The sequence below is a fragment of the Peromyscus leucopus genome, chromosome 7, assembly GCF_004664715.2.
Source record: "Peromyscus leucopus breed LL Stock chromosome 7, UCI_PerLeu_2.1, whole genome shotgun sequence".
NCBI lineage: Eukaryota > Metazoa > Chordata > Mammalia > Rodentia > Cricetidae > Peromyscus > Peromyscus leucopus.
In genome coordinates, this window is record NC_051069.1 from 84,199,603 (window position 1) to 84,225,365 (window position 25,763).

Sequence of the window (25,763 nt, forward strand, 5' to 3'; positions counted from 1 at the left end):
CAATTAGGTCCTGATACAATAACAGTAGAAGACGTCAATGCCCCCACTCATCTTTAGGTACATCCTCTAAACGAAATCAACAATAAAACACCAGAGTGAAACCACACCATAGGTCAAATGGCCTTAGGAGTTATCTCATAACAGCTTTAAAAAACAAAACCAAAAACCTTAGGGATAAGCCTAACCAAGGAGACAATAGACCTCTATAATGAAAACTCTGAAACTCTGAAGAACAAGTCTGGAGACACTACATGGAGGAAAGACCTCTCATGCTTATAGATGGCAGAATTAATGTTATAAAAATGACTAAATTGCTAAAAAAAAAAAAAACAACAATCTACATATTCACTACAACCTCTATCAAAATTCCAATGACATTCTTCACAGAACCAGAAAAAAAAATCTTAAAATTCATATAGAAACACCAAAGACTCCTAATATCCAAATCAACCCCAAACAGAAGGAACAGTACTGGAGGCCTTACAGCACCCCAAACTATACTACAGAGCCATAGCAACCAAAACAGCATGGCACTGGCTCAAAAACAGACAAATAGACCAATAAGATGAAATCTAGGTCCCAGAAATAAACTCATACATCTATAGCCACCCAATCTTTGACAATGGTGACAAAAAAAAAAAAATTGTAGAAAGATCCTGCTGGGAAAATAACACCACCGTGTTAAAAAGAAAGAAAAAATATAGGGTCATTATCGCTCACCCTGAGCAAAAATCAATTCAAGACAGATCAAAGTACTTAACATGAGACCCCAGACTGAAATCATCAGTGGGAAACACAGGCAAAATACCCTGAGATAGGCAAAGGGCTTGAACATACATTTCTCCAGAGAAAGCATACAAGTCACCATATAAATGTTTCAACATCTGTCCTCCTTTGGGGAACACAAAACCACAACAAGACACTACTCATAACCTTTACGGGTGGCTGTTACACAGCAGCAACAGGGCAAGTCCTGGTGAGGATGAACAGCAGTGAGAACACTTGTGTCACGTCGACATGGAAAACAGCTGTACACCAGAAAGTTAAGTGAGGAGCTGCAGTATGGCCCTGTTAAGTCCACATGGGGAGTACACCCAGCACTGACGGTGGGACGCGAGCAGGTATCTGTGCACCTGTCTTCACAGCAATGAAATAACCAGCAACCCAGGTGGCTACCAGTGAAAGCACTGGCTAGCAAAATGCTGTTGTTGACACACACACAATAGCACATTATTCGGGCTTTAAAGGGAAGACAGTATGACACCTGCCGCATCATAAAGGCTTCGTTTCACGATAAGTGACAAGGCAGTCACAAAACCACAGATGCTGTATGGTTCTATTTGTGCAAGGTACCTAGAAGAGGAAAATTCAGACAGAAAGGAGAGTGGTAGTCTCCAGGGCTGGAGGGGCGTGGGAGCAGCTGTCCAACAGATGTGGGGTTGAATGGGGTGGGGGGACACGGACGGACGGGGATGGACACTTCCGGGAAAGGATGGTAGTACTGGGTAATGTGGCTGTACTTGATCCCACTGAACTGTACACTCACGGTGGTCAAAACGGTCTGTGTGTTTTAACCCAGTTCGAAAAAGGAAACAGGACAGATATTTTTAACTTCCCACTTTGCCCAGGGACCTCAAAATGCTCCGTCCAGCAAGGCAGCACAGGTGTTCTCTGTCGCTGAAGGCGCGGCTCATGCTTGCTGAGCTCAGCAGTCAGTCATCTCATCAAGTCAGTGAGGACATACTCTGCTGGTCCTAGTGGTTCCTCACAAAGCAAGCTACCGTGCTGTCCAAATTATTCCATCGGCGGACTGTCTATTCCAAATACCATTAATTAAATATTACAGGATTATGTTTCCCTGAGTCAGAAAGATTAAAGTTGGCATGCTCGACAAAGAAAAATAGATGACTAACTCATTTCACTGAGGCCCGGGAAGGGTCTCTTTCATCAAAAGGCGCCTGTAAAGTGACTGCGATGCCAAACTGGCAGAGCCGTTTTTATCACCTGGTTTTGGATGCCTAAAATAAGAAAGAACAGTCAATAACTGCCCAACTCCTGGCTTGAAAAAAAAAAAAAAATGCCGAGCACTGCAGACAATATTCTAAAACATTTATTGCTAATAGCTTTCTGCAAATCATGCCATATGCATGCAGTGTTACAGTGGCAAATGGGAACGCTTCCACTTCCATCTCCAGGCGGAAGGGCAAGGCACAGAGACTTTTTTTTTTTTAGAAGTGATTAATTACACACCAATGATGCATGAATCCCTTTTTGGAGACAAGCTAAGCTATATTTTTTAACAATTATTATTATTGTATTCTAAGGTTCATCCTACATGAATTTTAGTCATCGTTCGGGAGGCTGGTGAGAGATCCAAGAGTGAGACCAGGTGAGAGATCCAAGAGTGAGACCAGGTGAGAGATCCAAGAGTGAGACCAGGTGAGAGATCCAAGAGTGAGACCAGGTGAGAGATCCAAGAGTGAGACCACCCACGAGCATGATATCCTTCCTGCTCCACCACCTGACTTGTTTTCCACAAAGTGCTTCCTTACCCAAGAAGTCTGCTGAGGACAGGGGAAACACTGAGCTCAGCTTTCACAGGGTTCACCTTTACTCACATACATTTACAAACTAAGCAAAACAATAACAAAGAAAGAAAGAAATTGAAGACAGAGAGAGGGAGAGAGAGACAGAGAGAGAGGGAGAGAGAGAGAGACAGAGAGAGAGAGAGAGAGGAGGGGGGAGAGAAGGGGGGGAGAGAGACAGAAAGAAAGCATGCAAGCAAGCAAAGGGGCGCTCACATTCTCTCACATTCTCCTTGTTTACCGGAGTTTTCAAAGGGGAAAGTGGGAAACCGAGGTTCGACAGACAGCGAGGAAAAAGGGGTTTCTAGAAAAGTACAAAGTTGCTAAGCTAATAATGTCAAAGACAAAACACGGATGACTTCAGAGATCGAAAGAGGAAAAAAGGAGACAGCCAGTCTCTGAAAACAACACGGAGCTTTTAAAAAAGTATGAATGGGAGGGGAAATGAGACATGCAGCCTTTAAAAACAAAACTACTTTTAAACGTTCTGCATTAAGGTAGAAAGCACTGCTGTCAGTGACAGAGACACGAAGGCAGAGTTCGGTTTATAGACAAGGAAGCGTTTCTGCATTTTCTCCTCTGTGATGTGGGATACCACGGGAAGTGTATTCGGTTACCCTGTCACTCATTAACCTGGATGATCCTCTGTGCAGTCGTGACCAAGAACTAAAGTCCAGTTCACCTAGAAATGCAAGCTCCTCGTTAGCTTATCTTTCAGAAAGAATGCAGTGAAACCCCGATTTAAAAAAAAGGAAAGGAACGCCCTTGAGGAGAGCTGAGTGGCAGCAGAAGTCAAGGCGCGCACGCGCGGCTCCATCCCTGAAGTCCGGCAGCCAACAGAACGGGAACACCATGGCTAGGCTTCCTGGAGCTTACCTATTTTGTTAAAGGCTTCTTGTAGCTCCTCCAGCTCCTCCCGAGAAATGGTGGTGGTACTGTTTTCCATCTTTAGACAGGAAGGGCTACTCCAGGTCTTTTTATCTAGAAAGAATGTATTACAAAGAGAATATTAGCTCTTGGCTAACGCATGAAAGGCACGGATGGAGGCAGCACAGTCTCGGCAAGACGGTCTCGTGACAAGGAACAAACAGCAGGGTCTCCTGGTGACACTTCAGAACAGGCCAGGAAATAACAACAGACTCAGCATTGGGGGGGGACAGGAGGGGGGTGAGCCTTGTTTTTCACGCCCTGTGCTTCTACAAGGCATGAACCTTCTCAACAGTCTGTATAATTTTCATTTATATTTTATCTGACTATTTCAGTTTGAAGGAAGCATAGCATTTGCAAATATGAAGAAAGTAAAACTTAATGACATGTGTAACCACCACAAAAAGGGTCAGAGTCTGCCCACGCAGAGATGAATTTATGGTTGAAATGTTCACCAATAATCCAACCAGAGCCACATTCTTCCCCCTTCCCTGGGAGAGGTCAGTCCAGGTTAGTGGGGCCCTTCTCAGAATAGGGAAAGCACACTAAAAAGGGGGAAAAATGTGTAAAATTAAGCCATAAGAAAGTAAGAAGCGGCTCGGTGGTTAAGAGTATTTGCAGAGGCCCTGGGTTCAATTCTCAGCAGCCATACTGAGTGGCTCACACCTGCGTGTAACTACGGTTCCAAGGGATCTAACGCTCTCTTCCAGACTCTGCAAGTACTGTACACATACGGTTCACATACAAACAAGTAGGGGAACACATATAAATAAGTAAAAATAAGGAAAAAAAGATGGTGTTGATTGTATAAAGTACACATGGAAATTTTAAATTATATTCATCTTACTATCCAGAAATAGCACCTAATAATAATCTTCTTTATCTTTTCTCAGATCCACTTTGTAAACACAGGTACCTCTGTGTAAAGGGGTGGTAAAATATGAGCATACTGTCGTATTTAGTATTAATGCATTATTAGTATGCTTCCATGTTGTTTATTGTAGCATGAATCTTAAAAGGTCTTATTAATAGAAAACAAAACTGGAGCCAGGTATTGGGGTGAATGCTGGAAGATCAGAGAAGCAGAACAAGCCACAGCCACCTCACCTTGACAATTCCTCAGCTGATCCTCTTTCCTCAGACTGGAAGCCTCTCAGTCCTCATCCAGAATGAATCTCAGCTGAACTGCTTCTCGAAAGCCTGAAAGCTTAACCAGCTCTAGTTCCTCGTCCTCACGCCTTAAATACTTTTCTGCCTCCTGCCATCACTTCCTGGGATTAAAGGCTCTTGTTACCACACCTGGCTGTTTCCAGTGTGGCTTTGAACTCACAGAGATCCAGAGGGATCTCTGCCTCCAAAAGGCTAGGATTAAAGGTGTGTGTGCCACCATTTTCTGGCCTCTATGTCTATCTAGTGGCTGTTCTGTTCTCTGACCCCAGATAAGTTTATTAGGGTACACAATATTTTGGGGAACATTTAATGACCACATATTACTATCTCATAATTTACTTGGTGAATCTCTCGTTGCAGGGTATTTACATGTTTTCCGATTCTTACACACAATGCCTCAAAGAACATCCTTGTTCATATCCATGTTTGCTTCTGTACAATAAAAATCTGAACTTGTAGGTTACTTACATGTTTAAGACTTCTGATACGTAACAGTTCAACTTTTTTGTTTTGTTTGTTTTTGAGACTAGGTCTTACTATGTAGCCCAGGCTAGCCTGGAAAATCAAAATAATACTGCCCCCTCCTCCTGACTATTGAGATTATGGGCACACACCACCACACCCAGCACAACTCCTATTTTTAGATGACTTAATGATTTTTATAGTCAGCATAAAAGATAAATATAAATTGTATTATGTTCCTTTCATGTATACCTAGTTATACAAGACAGTTAAACATGTACAACAAAAAATAAGCAAATATTTGCACCTTATAAGGCAATAGAAACCAAAGCTTAGTGGGAAACCCCATTTCATATTCTTTTATACTTACATATGATTTCATTTATATGAGCTTCTATATTCCCAGATTTTTAAAAAATCATACCAATTATCAAAATAATTCATTCACTGAAATTCATCACTGCCAATTTAATATATCAAATCATATGAAACACTCAAAAAGTGCTATGACCCAAATATGGCGCCTGCTTCAGCAGCACATGTACTAAAACTGGAGTGATGTGCACAACAGCTTGTTTATAATCTTTGATGTGCTCTCAAAATGATAGATTTTACTAGAGATTAGTCCTAATTTAATGCAATTAAATGTGGTTTTAAATATTATATTGCCCACTATTTAACATTACACTATTCTTTAAAACTCCAATGTTGGATGTCAGCACGTAGAAGAATGGAAATAGATCCATATCTATCACCCTGCACAAAACTCAAGTCCAAGTGGATCAAAGACCTCCACATAAATCCAGTTACACTGAACCTGATAGAAGAGAAAGAGGGAAATAATCTGGAATGCATTGAAACAGGAGACCACTTCCTGAATAGAACACCAGTAGCAAGGACACTGAGATTGACAACTAATAAATGGGACCTCATAAAACAGAAAAGCTTCTTTAAGGCAAAGGACACTATGAATAACACACAACAGCAGCCTACAGAATGGGAAAAGATCTTCACCAACCCCACTTCTGACAGGGGGCTGATTTCCAAAATATATAAAAACCTAAAGAAACAAGACATAAAAAAAAAAAAAAAAAAAAAAAAAACAAATAATCCAACTAAAAAATGGGATACGGACCTAAACAGAGAATTCTCTACAGAAGAATCTCAAACGGCTGAGAGACACCTAAAAAACTGTTCAACAGCCTTAGTCTTCAGGGAAATGCAAATCAAAATGACTCTGAGATTCCATCTTATACTAGTCAGAATGGCTAAGATCAAAAACACTAGTGATAGCCTATGTTGGAGAGGATGTGGAGCAAGGGGAACACTCCTCTACTGTTGGTGGGAGTGCAAACTTGTACAGCCACTTTGGAAATCAATATGGTGGTTTCTCAGAAAATTGGGAATCAATCTACCTCAAGACCCAGCTATACCACTCTTAGGCATATATCCAAAGGATATTCAATCATTCTACAAGGACACTTGCTTAACTATGGTCATAGCAGAGTTATTCATAATAGCCAGAACCTGGAAACAACCTAGATGCCCCTCAACCAAAGAACTGGATGAAGAAAATGTGGTACATTTACACATGGAGTATTACTCAGCTGTTAAAAACAATGGCATCCGTATGGATTTTGGTGTTCTATCACATTGCATTCAATCAGCTTTGATAATGCTTAGAAATACTATAGTAGCTAGATGCAGTGTGAACCTTTCCCATTAACAGTAAGTCCGTGGCTTAAATGTGATTATGGTCCTGCAAGGTGATACTTGCTAAAATATCTAAACATTTTTTGTTGTAAGTGAATCATTTTTTTTAAATTTATAAAGCTGGAAGTGATCAAATGCTGTTTTTTCATTGTCAACAGTGGTGTGTCATTTTATATATGTTCCTGATGCTTACGGAACTCTCCCAAAATAAAGTTATTCAAAAAAAAAAAAAATGGCATCAGTAAATTTGAAGGCAAATGGATGGAACTAGAAAAAATCCATCCTGAATGAGGAAACCCAGACCCAGAAAGACAAAGATGGTATGGGCTCACTCATAAGTGGATATCTGTAAAGAAAAGGATAACTATGCTACAATCCACCGCCCCAGAGAGGCTAGACAGCCTTCATCCAGTGACTGATGGAAACAGATGCAGAGATCCACAGCCAAGCACTAGGTGGGAATCCTACTGAAGAGAGGGAGGAAGGATTGTACGAGGTGTGTGTGTGTGTGTGTGTGTGTGTGTGTGTGTGTGTGTGTTGTGGTCAAGGTCATCACAAGGGAACCCACAGAAACAAGTAACCTGGGCTCACAGGAGCTCACAGATTATGGACCAAGCAGTTTGGGAGCCTGCATGTAAGTGACCTAGGCGGTGGAAGCAGGGCCTGTCCCTAACACTTTGGCTTCCAGGCGCCTATTCCTCATACCGGGTTGCCTGGCTCAGCCTTAATACAAGGGGAGGAGCTTAGTTCTACCTCAACTTACTATGTCATGCTTTGTTGATACCCATGGGAGGCCTGCCCCTTTCTGAACAGAAACAGAGGAGGAGTGGATGAGGGGGGGGAATAGGAGGAGGAGAGGAGGGAATGGAAGGGAGAAGGGAAGGAAAATTGCAGATATAAAATAAATGAATAAATTTAATTGATGAAAATAATAAAACTATAAAAAACTCTTAATAAAAATATTAAGAACCCCCCCCCCCAGAAAAAAAATTACAAAGATCTCATATCAGTAGGGGAGAAGATAAAGGTATAACTGGGTGATCCTACTCACTCAAGAGAGTTCCTTACATCTTAGCATTAAGCATTCATTTTATTAAATCCTCACTTTTAGACAATTTTTCTAGAGTTATGAATTGTTTCTTTAGACAAATTCTCACTGTGTAGTTCTGGCTGTCCTGGAATTCACTATGTAAACCAGCTGGCCCTCAGAGATCCACCTGCTTCTGCATCCGAAGTGCTGGGATTAAAGGCGTGCACCACCAAGCCTGGAGGTTATGGCTCTTTATAGGCACAGTTATTTTGTGTTGAAAGAAATTAATTAGTATGACCTCTAAGCATAACTTGCTAGTTTTTCAAAATGCTATTCCAGTGGTGGTTGCTGTGAATCTCTGTGGTCTTGGTCATCTTGCATGTCTTAATCAAAATGATCTCTATCACTTGCCTACAGTTTTAAAGGCTCGTAAAGCGTTGCCTAAATGCCCAACATGACTGGCTGGATCTACCTGCCTCTGAACAACAACCTGAGGGGAAAGGCATTAGAAACAGACCTGAAGCCGGGCGCACGCCTTTAATCCCAGCACTCGGGAAGCCGAGCCAGGCTGATCCCTGTGACTTCGAGGCCAGCCTGGGCTACAGAGTGAGTTTCAGGACAGGCGAAAAGCTACACAGAGAAACCCTGTCTCAGGGGGGGAAAAAAGAAATAGACCTGAATTGCCCCGAAACTAAGAAAAATGGCATGCCTTTTACCAGCCCTAAAAAGCCCCAACCTTCAGGGGCCAACACTGTTTCCTCTGCTGCAGAGACACTTTGTGAGTTCCCAGAGGCTTTATTTCCCATCTCCCATCTCCCACATGCTCCGATTCTGAATTCTCAAACTCCTCTGACTCGGCTTGGCCAGCTTTTCCCTCATCCACCCTCCAAAAGTCCCCTTTCCCTTACCCCACTCCATCCTCCCCACTTCCCCACCCCCCCACCCCCTACCCCCATCCCCCCACCCCCCCACCCCCCCACCCGTCCACAGGAACCTAAAGCATGATGTCAAATGTTTACAAAAAGCTTTCTACGGGCCTGGAATTACACCAAACTCCGCACACACATTAATCAGTTCTACTGACAGAGCATGCGCAATCCCTCAAACGAGAGTGTGAGGCCCACAAAGATTAAGTAGACTGCCTTGAGGCTGTCTAGCCCCACCCCACTTGCTGTTCGCTCTCTCCTTCCTGACAATGGGTGCCGGGGCCAGCTACCTCCCGCCCTGTCACCATGACTTCCCTGACACGAAGAATTGTATGTCCTTGCAGGGTCCCGTCGCACAGAACACACCCTTCTTTCCCCAAGTTGCCTTGTCAGCGATGTGTTTACACCAACAGGAGAAGTAACTAACACAGCGACATTAGTGTTTGGTCAGTAGATATTTAGAGGTCACAAGAAAAATCCCGTCTTTATTACAAAAAAAAAGGAAGTGGAGAAAGAAAACCGCTAAAGGATGCATACAGCATGCCATTTATTATAAATCATAAAAAAGGCAACACTGTAAATGCTGCTTATGATGCCATATGCATGCAATAAAGCTAACCACAGTAAGAACCACAAACAAGTTCAGAAGAGTGGTTATCATGAAGAGGGAGGCAGGGTCGAAGTGTGGGGTCAGACAGACTTGGTCTACTACTCTTAAAAAAAAGATACGTTTTAAGGGATCATGGCAAAAAGTTTAATGTATGTTCAATGTGGGAAGCTAGGTGCTAGTCCACAGAGTTACACTGTGTGTGTATTTTTTCAGGCTTTAAAAAATAACTCTTAATGTTAAAAAAATTCTTATACAGAAAAAAGATGTTTCTTAAACCAAAGTCACAAACTACTAATGAAAAGAAACGGGTTAGGGGCCGAGAGGAAAGCTCAGTCGGTAAAGGACTTGCAAAGGCGCGCATGAGGACCTGAGTTCAAGTCCCAGAACTAAGGGGGGAAGGAGAGAACCAGCTCTCCAAGGTTGTCCTTCACCTGACTTCCTCTTAGCGCACACACACAGACACAGACAGACAGACAGATACACACACATTAAGTAAAAAGAAGTTGGATGGCACCTGAGGAACTGCATTTGCTCTTGTCCTCTGTCCTCCACATGGACATGTACACATGGGCACCTACACACATACAAATATGAACACACACGCACACACACACACACACACACACACACACAGGAAGAAATTGTCTGGAGTGCAGCCCAGGGGTATGGGTCGGGGAGAAGGTGTCTTAGTGCCCATGAGAGGGATGGGGGAACCAGATGGAAAGGGGAAGAGAAAAGAGGCAAAACCTAAAAATAGTCAACAAAATATAAAGATGACCTCTTGGCCATCTCTCTTTGAACAGGGGAAACTTTCAAGGCTTTGGAAAACCACAAATACTTCAATCTTCAGCAACTGCAAGCTAATATTATGACAGAATTTACTGAAATATTACATTCCACTTAGTCTTTTCCCTCCTCGTTTAAAGCAACAGCAATATCTTGCCTTAGGGTCCTGGAAACAAGATCAGCCAAAAATCCGTGGTCCCCTCCATCCTTGGAAAGCATAAACCTAGGAAAAGGTTTACTGAGGTTGAGTGTTCAGGGACTGGGTTGGGGCTGGCAGACAAGGCGTAGATGAAGAAGGCAGGGGAAGAATGAGAGATTACTTTGGGAGGAAGGAAGGAACACTGGCAAATACCAGCAAGGAAGGCTGCTGCCCCAGTTGGCTGCAGGCACAGAGAACTTCCACCAAAAAGAGCCTGCTGACTAAGCCAAGGGGTGATTTCCACAGCGCCCCTGCAGACTCACGAGGCAGGCAGAACTTTAGCATTTCTGGTGAGAGGCAGTCCTGATGGTACTCTGTACCCTCCTCCACTTCCCTTATCGCCCAGGACAGCCTTCCCTTTTCCTGATATTTCTATTTTCAGCGCCCCCATTACAAGTTTACAGATCTCAGTGTCACCGGAATCCACCACCACGTGACAAACACAAGTAGCTAAGAAATAAAATGTAACTGAAGAGTTCCCTTTCTAGCTTAAGGCAAACCTAGAAAGTATTTTCATGTGTCTATAGTCTTCCCACAGTCTCCTTACGGAACTCCATTTCTTTGCAGGGGCTCCATGGTTCATTTTGTAAACACCCCACAATCATAGTCTCCTTCATCCTGCTATTCTTAATCAGATTCTCTCTGGTTATTTGGAACGTGTAACTCTTGACTATAAGTAGGAATTGAGAAATTGCTTACTTGGTTAAATGCAAGTTTCCTATGCTATAGACCTGTCCTTTGGGCAGAGGTGCCAGGTATTAAAAAGGTTCACAATCTCCCCGAGTGCCCTTCAGTTATGAAAGAAATGAGGTTGGCTTCTTTTTTTCTGTAAGGAGTCGCTACATAAACTCTTCTTTTAAATGCAGTTTTACTGTCAACAGCCTGGATTTGCCGAGTCCCAAACTATTTTTAAAAAGAAAAGATTTTGCTTGTTTGAGAATTGCCTCGGCACTTGGATAGCCCCAGAGACCCTGAGAGTACCAATGAGGCACCATTATAAAGAATGAAGGCCTATACCACACAGGCTGAAGTGACACTGGATTCCAGACTGACTCACTTTGTGACCTTCTAAATGGACGCCTGGCAGTTTTCCGCAAAACAACAAAAAATAACCCAGTGTTTGCTTCATAGTGGGGCTTTTCCTCTCTGACCTTTACACTTTCATCACGCCCTGCACTACCCGGTTAACATCCTTCCTGCGCGCTCCCTGTTCAGTTCCTCCTCACAGGTACAGGACGCGATACCTCTGCATTCCCTTAGTCCTTCCCCTCTTACGTACTGTTCAGGTCACGTACTACCCATGCAGTCATACGCTGCATGCCTGAGCTCACTTTGTTCTTTTGTCTCATCTCATCTTCCCAACCCATTGCTTGCTCCTCACAGGGGGACCAATCTTCCTCGGTCCCCCCAGTCGCCTGAATGGGCTCTACACATGGGAAAGGTTTAATAAGGTTCATCAATAGCCTCCCCTCCTGCTAACTCCCTTCTTCCGACCAAACAGCTCCCCCTTGACTTTCTTTTCATTTTAATCCAGATTTCACAAGAGAGAAAATGTAGGGTTTTTTTTTTCTCTTTTTGAATTTGGCTTATTTTGCTCGTTGCGCTAACAATCTGCAGCTCCACAAACATGTTTCTGCAAATGGTAGTCTTCATTACTGCTTTGAAAAGCTTGAGGACGGCTGGCTCTCAGTGCCCTCTGACCTTACTGATGAGGAAGAGCCTTATCCTACCTGTAATTTGTACCAAGTATTCTGACTATCGATAAAGCAACAAGATAGAAACAAAAAAGCAAAGTTCACTGTGTCAACAATTTTCAAAAATTAAAATGATTATACTGGAACGGTAGGGGTGAGGATGCTTCTCAAGGGAAGGCTGAACAACAGAATCCAGAAGGCAAGTCCTAGGCAGTTCCCGGGAGCTCTGCAGCGGGACTGTGGGGTGCTGCTGTGGAGCACTCCCCGCTGCTGTGGAGCACTCCTTCCTGATGTGGAGCACTCCTCCCTGCTGTGGAGCACTCCTCCCTGCTGTGGAGCACTCCTCCCTGCTGTGGAGCACTCTCCCCTGCTGTGGAGCACTCCCCTCTGCTGTGGAGCACTCCTTCCTGATGTGGAGCACTCCTCCCTGCTGTGGAGCACTCCTCCCTGCTGTGGAGCACTCCTCCCTGTTGTGGAGCACTCCCCTCTGCTGTGGAGCACTCCTCCCTGCTGTGGAGCACTCCTTCCTGATGTGGAGCACTCCTCCCTGCTGTGGAGCACTCCTCCCTGCTGTGGAGCACTCCTCCCTGATGGGAGCACTCCCCTCTGCTGTGGAGCACTCCTCCCTGCTCTGGAGCACTCCCCCTGCTGTATAGTACTCCTCCCTGCTGTGGAGCACTCCCCTCTGCTGTGGAGCACTCCCCCCTGCTGTGGAGCACTCCTCCCTGCTGTGGAGCACTCCCCCCTGCTGTGGAGCACTCCCCTCTGCTGTGGAGCACTCCCCTCTGCTGTGGAGCACTCCTCCCTGATGGGAGCACTCCCCTCTGCTGTGGAGCACTCCTCCCTGCTCTGGAGCACTCCCCCTGCTGTATAGTACTCCTCCCTGCTGTGGAGCACTCCCCTCTGCTGTGGAGCACTCCTCCCTGCTGTGGAGCACTCCTCCCTGTTGTGGAGCACTCCTCCCTGCTGTGGAGCACTCCTCCCTGTTGTGGAGCACTCCCCTCTGCTGTGGAGCACTCCTCCCTGCTGTGGAGCACTCCCCTCTGCTGTGGAGCACTCCTCCCTGCTGTGGAGCACTCCTTCCTGCTGTGGAGCACTCCCCTCTGCTGTGGAGCACTCCTCCCTGCTGTGGAGCACTCCCCTCTGCTGTGGAGCACTCCTCCCTGCTGTGGAGCACTCCTTCCTGCTGTGGAGCACTCCTCCCTGCTGTGGAGCACTCTCCCCTGCTGTGGAGCACTCCTCCCTGCTGTGGAGCACTCCCCTCTGCTGTGGAGCACTCCTCCCTGCTGTGGAGCACTCCTCCCTGCTGTGGAGCACTCCTTCCTGCTGTGGAGCACTCCTCCCTGCTGTGGAGCACTCCTTCCTGCTGTGGAGCACTCCTCCCTGCTGTGGAGCACTCCCCTCTGCTGTGGAGCACTCCTCCCTGCTGTGGAGCACTCCCCTCTGCTGTGGAGCACTCCCCTCTGCTGTGGAGCACTCCTTCCTGCTGTGGAGCACTCCTCTGCTGTGAAGCACTCCTCTCTGCTGTGGAGCACTTCTCTCTGCTGTGGAGCACTCCTTCCTGCTGTGGAGCACTCCTCCCTGCTGTGGAGCACTCCCCTCTGCTGTGGAGCACTCCTCAGCAGTGTCTCCATTATCACGTTCAGATGACGGTCTGACTCAGTGGATTAGAGACCCTTGGCCACACGCCCCATCCCTACTGTCAAGGGATACCAAGAAGACAAAACCTGCAGCTCCAGAGATCTCTATCCCAGGGTCCGTACCTTCTACACAATCCTTAGGCTTGCACAAAGCAATGATGTTTTCAGTCTGACTCTTACCCACATATAAGCACGCCATTCTAAAAGTGTGGCCATCAGTGCTTGGTACCTAGTCATGAACACCTAAAGATTATGAAAATACAGTTCACAAAATCTCCCACAAGCTCGCTCCCCTAAAACACTAAGCACAGTACTCACACAATGGCAGTCCAAACAAGGCGTGGGGGGGGGCTTTTCTTACTCTTTTTACAACAAATCTCATGAGTGTTCACCATAGACCAAGCCCTCTCCTAGGGACTATACTTAGAACCTGCCTCACAGCAGCTCAGTAAGATTGGCAGCATTCCAACTCCCACTTTACAGTTAAGGAAAATGAGGCCAAAGTATGTATAGTAAATAAAAAAGCTGGATTCTGTACCCAAGAAACCTGTCAAATTCAAACCGAGTTATTTACCTTCTTAACAGAGGTCACTCTATGTCTCTTTCCATGCCTACAGCTCAAGCCAAGCTTCTGAGATCTTTTCCCATTTAAAGATGGTCTGGGACATAACTTTGCAGTACAGAACTGTTAGACCAAAGAGTATGCACTGTGTGATCTTTCTAGAAACTGAGAAAATTGATGGGGAGATTTAACTAAGCTTTGGGGAAATGACATGAATTATTTTACAACACTCTTTTTGGTCTCTGAAAAGTACTTTGCTCCTGTTTTATGTATTGTATAGTCACAGGAAATTATACACTGCGGGGTGGGGGTGTATGGGGGGGGTGATTGCCTGTAATTGCCTATAAATGCCAAATGCCTCAGAATGAATGTTTCAGTACCACACCAAAGAGCTCTCAGAGAACAGGAAACAGGGATTGGTGACTCACAATTCCCATACGAATATTCTAGAATAACCTAGGTGTAACTGCCTGGCTTGGTGACCTTTTCCCAGCTCCAGCCCAGAATTCACAGAAATCATAGAAATGCAAATGAGCCCCTAAGGTAACTGGTACCAAGTGAGCAGACAGTCCTCCCCAGGGCTGCCATGTCAGGGCATGACCTCCAACCTTCAAAATACACACTGCCTCAAAAGGGAAGCTTTCCATTTTTGACATTTAAAAAACGTCTTCAGGAGATGAATTCCTGAGATGATATTCTTGCAACACGCAGGATCCAATTCTACTTGTCCCTATTAAAAAGCAAAGGGAGGCCGGGCGTTGGTGGCGCACGCCTTTAATCCCAGCACTCGGGAGGCAGAGCCAGGTGGATCTCTGTGAGTTCGAGGCCAGCCTGGGCTACCAAGTGAGCTCCAGGAAAGGCGCAAAGCTACACAGAGAAACCCTGTCTCGAAAAACCAAAAAAAAAAAAAAAAAAAAAGCAAAGGGAGAAATTTTCATGTGGCATAAGCTTGTATTTTTTTTCAAGGATTCATAAAAACCTCACATAAAATCCTAAGTTTCTAAAGGTTATGGATAAGAAAAATAAGGATTTTTAAAAATATATATTATCAATGACAGAAGTCATAACAATTAACAGCTCTCAAACTATTATCACCCTTCCTAAAAAGCACACTAGATTAACATTATTATATGAATAAGCAGCATGCCTCCACTGAAGGCTTTTACCCAACAGCAGACAGGAGTTTTCTTACTGAGGGAAGACTGATTCTCTACGCACAAGCAGGGGCTTGCTCACAAACTAGGAAGCACCATCTTGTTTACTACTGCAGAATTAAAGAAAGCAGGATTCACAGCTCTGGAAGCTTCTCCTCTCTAGAATTTCAACAATAGAAAAATTAATGACCACAATATACATACATACATACATACATACATACATATATACACACATATGTATATGTATGTATATATATATACATATGTATATTTGTGTGTGTGTGTATATATATAGTTTTTGTTTTTAGAGACAGAGTTTCTCTGTGTAGCTTTGGCACCTTTCCTAGAACTCACTCTGTAGCCCAGGCCGGCCTCGAACTCACAGAGATCCGCCTGGCTCTGTGCACCACCACCACCACCACCACCACCACCACCACCACCACCGCCGCCCGGCCAACCACACTTTATATCGAACAAGTATTTTATACCTCCCAAAGCAGTTCCTACCTGCTACCCAATTATTAGATGTAAGTCACCCAACAGAGAAATTAAGATATAATGTGCCATTTACTCAGATGACTCTGAGGATTTCTCCTATTAGGATCTTGACTGAGGATTGATGTAGGAGGGTCCAGCACATTGTGGGTGGTGCCACATCCTTGGGCTGGTGTTCCTGGGTGCTGTACCAAAGTAGGCTGAGTAAACAGTGAGGAGGAGTAAGCCAGCAAACAGTACATGGCCTCTCCTTGAGTTCCTGCCCTGGCTTCCCTTACTGATGGACTGTGCTGTGGAGGTGTAAGCCAAGGAAACCCTTTCCTCCCCGGTTACTTTTGATCATGTTGTTTATCCTAGCAATAGAAACCCTAAGACAGTGACTATTGTCACTACCGAATAGTTTTTATTCTTTAAAATCATTAACAACATATTCTTCTGAAGTGTTTTTCATTCAGCATAAATATTTTCATAGTACTCAAATCTTTTGCCTACCATCTTACTGTGTAGTAGCTTGTTATTGGGTTTTACAGGTTGTTCCCAGCCATAATACGGGTTGAGGATCCATTCTTTCATCATGAAGCACGCTGTCAAAGCATCCATGGAAAGCCTGCATGTATCAGATTGAGGAAGTGTCTCCCATCTAGTCTAGTTAGTTGGAAGGTCTGGTGTGTGTGTGTGTGTGTGTGTGTGTGTGTGTGTGTGTGTGTGTGTAGGGGGTTCATTAGTCAGCAATGGATGTTAAACTTACAATGCTTTTTGTGTGTCTCTAAAATGATTATACACTTTTGCTTGTTAATATTTTGAGTTGCAATTACGGATTTCAAATGTAAACAGTCATATGTTCCTGGAATAAGCTTTTCTTGATTAGGATGCATTACTCTTTAGTGTGATTACTGATATGGTTAGGTTTAAGCCTCTTCCAGCTGTTTCTTCTGATTCTCTCAATTTTCTCTCCATCTCTTTTATCTTTTTGGGGGATTACTCAAACATTTTTAATTCCAATTTATTTCTTTTCTTTGATTATTAATTACAAAAATTTTATGGTTACTTTTAGCTTTATAACATGTTTTTTAACTTCTTACAGCTTATCTTCAAAATATTTTTACTCCATGCCATGCATAGAGTACCAGAATGCCACAATGGTAGGGAGTTTGAACATCACTAATCTGAAAACCTAAATCTAAAATGTGCCAACTGGTATAGCTAGGATGATTCAAGAGAAAGCCTGTACAGACAGTCCAAAAATCTGAAAAACTATGAGATCTGAAACACATCTAATTGCAAGTATTTCAGATAAAAAATACTCGATCTATACTTCCATTTCCCCCACTTACTCTGTGTTATAGAATATTATTTTAAGGTTAACTTTGTTTATGTTGCATTTGTTTAACTCTGTGAACCTGTGTTACTGTGCCTGTCTAAAACACCTGATGGTCTAATGAAGCGCTGAATGGCCAATAAGCTAGACAGGAGAAAGGATAGGCAGGGCTGGAAGGCAGAGAGAATAAAAAGGAGAAAACTGGGAGGAGAGAGCTAGGAGCCAGAGAAGGAGGAGGACTCCAGGGGTCAGTCACCCAGCTACACAGCAGCCATAAAGTAAGAGTAAGATTTATGGAATTAAAAGAACAGGAAAAGCCCAGAGGCAAGAGGTAGTCAGAATAATTTAAGTAAAGTTGGCTAGAAATAAGCCAAGGTAAGGCCGGGCATTCGTAAGTGTGTGTTTACTCAGGAGCTGGGTGGCGGGCCCCCCAAAATGGAAAAAACAAACCACAACAAGTCTGTGTGCTATTTTTGTTATAAAGCCCATACCACATCTTATCATTCTAAAGTAATTACCTTTTAGTATCAAATATATATGCTTCTTACAAGTTGTGTCCAATGAAATCAATTTAACTTTGAAAATTAATAACCTTTAAAAATACTAATAGTCAGGTGTGGTTGTGCACGTCTTTAATCCCAGCACTAAGTAGGCAGTGACAGGCTAATCTTTGGGTTCAAGGCCAGCCTGGTCTACTGAGCAAGTTCCAGGATGGCCAGGGCTGTTACACAGAAACACCCTGTCTGGAAAACAGAAAAGAAAAGAAAAATACCAATAAGCGATTGTGTGTGACCACCCATGGAGCACCACGTTCTGCACTTTGTACAGACTTCTATTGCCACAGTATCTTGTTCCCTCGGCCTGAAGCACTTCCTTTAACATGACTTGTACTATGAAGAGCTGGTTTTATATCCACGCCTGTCTCATCCTTGTTTGGAACACGTCTTTGCTGGGTTTAGATCTACGTCGACTGCTTGGCCTCCGCGCCCTTAGCGATGCTCCTGCACGCCCTGTCCACACTTTTCCCCCAGGAAACCTGTATCCCAGTCTCTGTCACCGCTACCTTTCTTCTGTACGTCACATCTCCTTTCTTCCATTGAGTTATTTTAGGATTTTACTCCTCTCGCTGGCTTTAAGCAATTTAATTATGATATGCCTTAATGTTATTTAATTATGGTGTGCTTTCCTAATATTTTCCTTTATCTTTTTATTGGGGTTTATTGAGTTTCTCAGATCTATGGGTCTATAGTTTCATCCTGATTTTTTCTTAGCTCTTATCTCTGCAAGCATTTCTTCTGTTTTCACCCATTGTGGAAGGATGATGAGTACATATATGAGACCATGTGAAACCATCCACATATTTATTGATACTTTAAAGTTTTAAAACTCTCTTTTCTGTTTCAGTGTGGGTAATTTCTACTGCTGTGACTTCATGGTTCCTAAGCTTCCCTTCTCAAGTGTCCAGTTTGTCCCTAACTTTACCACTGTAGCTTTCATCTCTAGAACTTCTATGTGAGTCTTTAGAGACTTTATGTCGCTATTTAACTTTTTCAGGTGACAATCATTCATTTCCACTATCTGACAATCTTAACATCCGTGTCACTTATGAATCCATTTTGATGCTAATTTCTTTGCCTTTTCACTATCGGTTACATATTTGCCTGTTTCTTCGTGTGTTTCTTAGCTAATAATGATAACAAACTTTATAAAAGAAAGAATAAATTTGTCCAGATGTGGTACCATACACTTGAGAGCTAAAGACAGGAGGATCAGGAGTTCAGAGTCATCCTCAACTATACAGTGAGTTCAAGGACAGACAAGGTTTAAGATACCGTCTCAAATATTAGAAATAAGTTTGACAGTAGAAGAATTTAAGGCTCGTGCTTAAGTGTTTACTAATTTATAAGATATTTTCACATGTATTATTGCACCTGATTCTCACATATCCCTGTGTGAGAGCCCACAGAGGTTTCCTAGTGAGATCTGAGCTTGCTTTACCCAGCAGGGCTGCATAAAGGGGTGATTTGACCACAGGCGTGGTTACCAGGTGTTTGGAAGGGTCTGTACTTGGCTGTGTGGTGTGCTTTGATCTAGCAAGGGGAAGGTCATTTGCCCTGCCCCTTGGCATTGTTATAAAAAGACCTTTTGAAGAGACAGAAGGGGCCATTGGGTATCGACCCAGGTCCTTCTGAAGCTATCCTGTGTTTCCATCTGTCCCATCTCCTCTATCTTTCTATCTACACGTTTCTTATTCCTCTCTCCTCCTCATAGGAGCCCTGTAAAAGGTGGGAGCTGGCCTCCCACAGATGGTGCCCTGAACAGGGACTTAGGTTCAGGGACCCCCACACTCCTGTAGGGAAAGCACAACTAAATTGAAATTTCATAATATATGTGTGTGTGATGGGAATAAATACTACTATTATACTACATAAATTACTGTGTTCATAAACCCACTCATTCCTGATTTGTACATAAGGAGGCAGTGTCAGAGAGGCCAACCTACAGAGCAGGTCAAGTGCTAGCAAGTGTCAAAGCCAGGACTATTTTCAGTGTGTCCGAGTCTTTGTCCCGTGTTCCTTTCAATAAACCACATGATTCTTGGCCAAGAGCAATGAAGTCATGCATCAGGTTCTCAGGGGAAACAGGGAATCAGCTTTCTGCATGATATTCAAGAGCGAGATCTGAGCCTCTTTTGTATAAACGGTGAAATGAGATGACTCAGTATGGAGGTTTACAAAACAATTCTGTACACAGTTTTTTTTACTTTATCAATTATAATTTAAACCTGAATTCTCTCTTTTTACTAGTAACTAAAGGCTAATTTATTACATATAACAAGAATTAAGTAATGAACTGGGCAAAGTGGTTGCACAAATATAATCTTCTCAGCACCCACAAGACCAAGGACCACAAGTTTCTGGTCAGCTTGGGCGATATAGTAAGTTCCAGAACAGATATTTCTAAAAGATAAAGATTTATTATCTTCAATAAGCCAAACACTGCCAGGAGTGTATATATTAGTAGGAATAAAGCAAGGCAGAGTTGGGGTATTGTAGAAAGTACTGTTAGTACAACTACTGATTTTCATGGTAAGGTCATGAAATACTGAAAGAGCTGAAAACATTTCAAAGTGGTGAAAACTGGATGTAAAGTAAAGATACCTGTACTTCCTCTACAGAATTGATCCCTTGCTTGTTTTGTTTTGTTTTTTAAACTGTTTCTCTGTGTAGCCTTGGTTGTCTTGGAATTCACTCTGTAGACCAGGCTGGCCTAGAACTCAGAGAACTGCTTGCCTGTGCCTCCCAAGTGCTGGGATTAAAGGCATGCACCACCTGAATAATTCTTAAAGTCTTCTGATATTTAGTCTTTTTAGTAAATTACACACAGATTACACAAAATTACATATTGATCCAAATTCTGCACATAAATTCAAGGAGTTTGTGGACATACACCTTACTCACAAGCCTATTCTTGGACTTTTTACAGGTCCATGGGTTCTGAACTAATAACTCCAACTATGCATATTCATGTGTATAACACGGCTTGTGTGTGTGTGCACATGTGTTCTGGTGAGCACCCACCAGTGTATGCATACATTTGTGTAAGCATGCACACATAAAGGTCAGAGGTTAACACTGAGTGCCTCCCTTGATCAGACTCCACTTGGTTAGTTGGTTGGTTGGTTGGTTGGTTGGTTGGTTGTTTTGAAGCAGGGTTTCTCAGGGTACCTTGAGCTCTCAGATTTGGCCTTGCTGGCTGGGCAACAAATTCCAGGGATTCTCCTGCTTCTGCCTCCATGGCATGAACAGCCATGCCTGTCTTTTGAATGCGTATTGGTAATCTAAATTCAGGTCCTTGAGCATACGCAGCAAACATATTACCCACTGAGCCATCCCCACAGACCCTCTTCAACATTTTAAGTGGAAAAGTTAATCAGCAATACTTTCTATCATAAGACATTATCAGTAAGCAGATATGCTTGTAAGTGGCAGATATGCGTACACATAACCATAATAACAAGTCTACTGACTAATGTACAAGTGGAGTTCCACAGCAAGAAAAATGAAGGGACAAATACTTCAAGCATGAGTTCTGACAAAGCTGAGTGGCCATGGAGAGAAGTGAGGCATTTACATTTCTGACTTGGGTGTAACCAACATTTCTAAGGTCTTGACTTGAAAAGCAAATCTTAATGTGTCACTTTATTCTAAACATACTTAGTGTTTTCTTTTAGACTGATTAACTTACCCTCACAGCAACGCTCACTGCCTGGAAGTAGTTTCTATAAAGAATTAAAGCGGTAAATTACACAGGTTAAACATCTCACTTCTTCTCCCCGAACAGACAAAACAACAACAAACCCCTTGAATCTTAAAATTCATCTACTCTGACTTCTCCTTTTCATAGACGAGAGTACTGAGACCACGCTCTTGTTTCCTAATAACGCAACATGGTCACCATGAATCCCATTTTCTGTCAGGGTGCAAGAGGTAAATATTAGAACATCTTAGGTTTACTTTTAAAACTAGAGGAGGCACCAGTTTAGCTTCATGAATATTTAACAGGTACGTTTTCAACAGCTCGGTCACCTGGTGCTTGGGGTAGGTGATTTTATGACACAAACAGCTAAAGCGATCCCCCAGGAGTGGAGAATGCATTCCATAGTGAAAAGGTTGGTGTGGTGTGTACCCTAATAAAGCTTGCCTGAGGATTAGAGGACAGAGCCAGCCACTCGACTAGACATAGAGGCCAGACAGTGGTGGCACACTCCCTTAATCCTATCACTCCGAGAGACAGAGATCCGTCTGGATCTCTGTGAGTTCAAGGCCACACTGGGCTACATGAGATTGATCCAGTAAAGGAGAGAAACAGAGCCCGGCAGTGGTGACACACGCGTTTAATCCCAGGAAGTAATGTGGCAGGGCAGAGAAAGGTATATAAGGCGTGAGAAAACAGGAACTCACTCTCTTTAGGCTGAGGTTTTCATAGAGGTAAGAACTAGTGGCTGGCTGCTCTGCTTCTCTGATCTTTCACCCTGATATCTGGCTCTGGGTTTTTTATTAATAAGACCATCTAAGATTTATGTTACAGGTTGGGGGCAGAAGAGATGGCTCAGGGCTTGCTACTATTTCAGAGGACTGGAGTTTGACTTCCAGGTACCACTTAGGGCAGCTTACAACCTCTTATGACTGGCTCCAAGGGATCTAATGCCCTCTTTCTGGCCTCTGTGAGCACTTGTACATACACAAAATTATAAAAAAATTTTTTGAGCCGGGCGGTGGTGGCGCACGCCTTTAATCCTAGCACTCGGGAGGCAGAGCCAGGCGGATCTCTGTGAGTTCGAGGCCAGCCTGGGCTACCAAGTGAGTTCCAGGAAAGGCGCAAAGCTACACAGAGAAACCCTGTCTCGAAAAACCAAAAAAAAAAAAAAAAAATTTTTTGAAAAAAAAAAAAAGGTTGTTCTGTGACCCATTACTCATTGTTTCTTCTCTCTCTCTCTCTCTCTCTCTCTCTCTCTCTCTCTCTCTCTCTCTCTCTCTCTCTCTCAGTATTTGCAATATTCTGCAGTTTATATATGCCTGGAAGAGACTGTGCAATCCAGTTGATATCTAAACTACTTTCACTAAATGAACAAACAGCTTTCCCTATACTAGAAAATGAAACAAAAGCAAATTATGATTATGTATTAGGAAAAAATTTCAAAATTATCAAGATTATTCAAAATACTTTAAATTCAGTCATTGGCAGTAAACATTATCCTGTGTATATATATGTATATATGTACCATGAAGTATTAGTTAAGGATACTACAAAGTCCTTACCATTAACAATACATTTTCTTTTTCTTTATTTTCTTTTGTTTTGTTTTGTTTTTGTTTTTCGAGACAGGGTTTCTCTGTGTAACAGTCCTGGATGTCCTGGAACTTGCTTTGTAGACTAGGCTGGCCTCAAACTTACTGAGAGCTTCCCAAGTGCTAGAATTAAAGGTGTGTGCCACCACTGCCCAGCAACAATACATTTTCCAGATCAAATTTTTACTACATTTTATTTCATTATTTTACAGGCATGCACAGATGGGCCACAGCACACATGTGGAGGTCAGAGGACAACTCGCAGAAGTCAGTTCTCTCCTTCCAGCATGTGGCTCCTGGGGATGAGCTCAGGATGTCTGGCTTGGAGGAAAGCACTTCACCCTGGACCATCTCACCAGGACACCGTAAGTTGAACGTGAGTACAGTAATAAATTTAAAATATATACAGGTTGAGCATTCTATATCCAGAACGCCTGAGTGTCTCAGATTCTGAATTGTTTCGGGTTTTGGAATGTTTGCATATATCTAATGAGCTACTGGAAAGAAGGCCATGTTAATAAAATCTATTTCTTAGAAGTAGCATGCGCCTAGTATGCTCTCACTGATGAGGATAGGTGAGAAATTTACAGGGCCTCGGACTTTCTCAACTGTTTTTAAGGAAACTGTCTTTCTAAAAACCATTAAGTTGTTTTCCCAGATTCAATGAATAGGGAGATCATTTTTAAGTAAGAATGCTGTCTCCATTTTAATCCTGGTTCTTTCTAACAACTTTTTTAGATTTATTCATTTAACTTTATGTGTATGATGGTTTGCCTTCATGTATATGTATGTGCACTACACACATGCAGTGTTCACAAAGTAGGAAAAGGGCGTCAGATCCCATGAATTGGAGTTACAGAGAGTTGTGAACCACCATGCGGGTGCTGGGAATTACACCCAGGTCCTCTGCAAGAGCGGTGGGTGTGTTTAAGGACTGGAGCCCTCTCTCCAGCTCCAAATACTTGTTCCTAAACATAAGATCATTTGTGTTTCATATGTACCTTATACTGAGGGCATGAGGCCATTTCATACAACCTACTGCTTAGAAGTGGGGTATGCCCTGTGTTTTCACTGAGGAGAGCTGAGAAACTGCAGATGCCTGGGGCTCATTAAGAGGGACTTCCGGGAGAAACAGCTCAGCTTCCCACTTTGTGAACAGGTGAAGAAATAGGAATCCTTGCACCATTTGCCTCCTGTGGTTTGCTGGATGCTTCTGCCCCACAAGGATGAGAACTGCATGGGAAGCATTTGGAAGGAGAGGGAACAATAGAAACTTTGATTTTTAGAAGAACATGATCAGAAACAGCCATTATCTTTCTCCATTCTTTTAAGAATTCAGGTCCAGAAACATTGAGCTTGAGATTAAAATCAGCACTTCAAAGGAAAAACCAGGCCAGTCCTCTGGCGGAGTACTTGAGAGCTGAAGATAGGTGCATTTTCAGCGCCCTTTGGCCCCCACGCTGCCCCAGTCTCCAAGACTCCTGTTACCAGGATCCAGCAACAGAACCCTTTCCTGCAGGGACTGTGGGTCGGTAAAGATGTAGACTTTTTCAAAAGGCTTGATAAGGCTACACCACAAACAACATTTGTAGCTACGCAAAGTAACCTAATAAGGGTCATCAAATATCATGCTTTGGGTGGTAAGGTGATCTAAAAGGAGGATCATAAAGGAATGTTATCCCCCAGCTCCACAAGAACACAATTGAGCGACTGGCTGGTTCATTAAGAGAGGAGCCGTACAATGAATGGTACAGCCTTTGTTAAAGTCTGGGCATGACATAGGAAAAGCAATTTGGGTTCCAAAGAAAGCTCTGAGGAAGGCTTGGCTTGGCTTTGTTTTTTAAAACGATGTGACATTTTTCTATGGCACTCACTTTCTAGGGCTAGCTGGTCATAATGAGTTTGTTTCCCTAAGAAGAGTCACGGAGTCACTCTACACTGTAATTCACACAGAATTGCTTTAAATGTGTGCCTGCTTCCCAAAGCAGAACAGGTTGCATCCTAACTTTATGCCGAGGTGGTAAGTGTTCACCATTACTGCACAGAGGAACATGCTGAACTTCTGGAAGGCGTCTCCATTTTGAGAATGCACGAGTCCTTACTTCTGTGGCACTAGGACCTATTCAAATTGCAGCTGTATCACTTTCCGAGTCTTGTTGACATGCATCATTCAAGACGGTCTCAGCTTCACGTGGACTGGGAACTGCTCAATTTCTGCTTTAGCGAGAAAACAGCCCAACTCACAGACCATCTTAAATGACCAGAGTGAAAGGTGGCATGCTCACACAAAAACTGCTTAGAAGGAAACTTTCTAAAAAAAATAGATTGCTGTCCCCAAGGCAACGCAATGGTGAAATCCTTATGCAAGAACACGACCTCCTATTAATCCTGGCTCTTTGAGACTTAGAAGAGCAAAAACGAGAATAAAGAACTTATTGCAATTTAGATACTCTCTCCACGGCCTAGAGGCACAGACACAACACTGCATCACTAGCAATGCCCTGCTCTCAGCTTTAAAAACAAAAATGTAACTGTAGAATCTCTTCAGAGAAAAAAAGAAAAAAGGGAGTTTTGCTTATCCACACTAAAACTATAGACTGTAGGAGCCATTTCACTGGCCTGAAAGCATCAGGCTTC

At 43.3% G+C, this 25,763-nt stretch overlaps 1 protein-coding gene across 3 annotated transcripts in view; it reads right to left on the reverse strand.

Annotated features, from left to right (window-relative positions):
• The window catches only part of Pls1 (plastin 1), a 99,595-nt gene that overhangs the window by 40,887 nt on the left and 32,945 nt on the right, over nt 1-25,763 (reverse strand). For 2 of the 3 annotated variants that reach the window (XM_028866009.2, XM_037207848.1), the window contains exon 2: nt 3,462-3,566. In XM_028866009.2, coding sequence (XP_028721842.1) covers nt 3,462-3,531 — 70 coding nt within the window. In that variant the 5' untranslated portion in view covers nt 3,532-3,566. Of the gene's footprint in view, nt 1-3,461; nt 3,694-25,763 lie in introns of those variants that run through there. The other variant, XM_037207847.1, reaches the window with a different exon arrangement.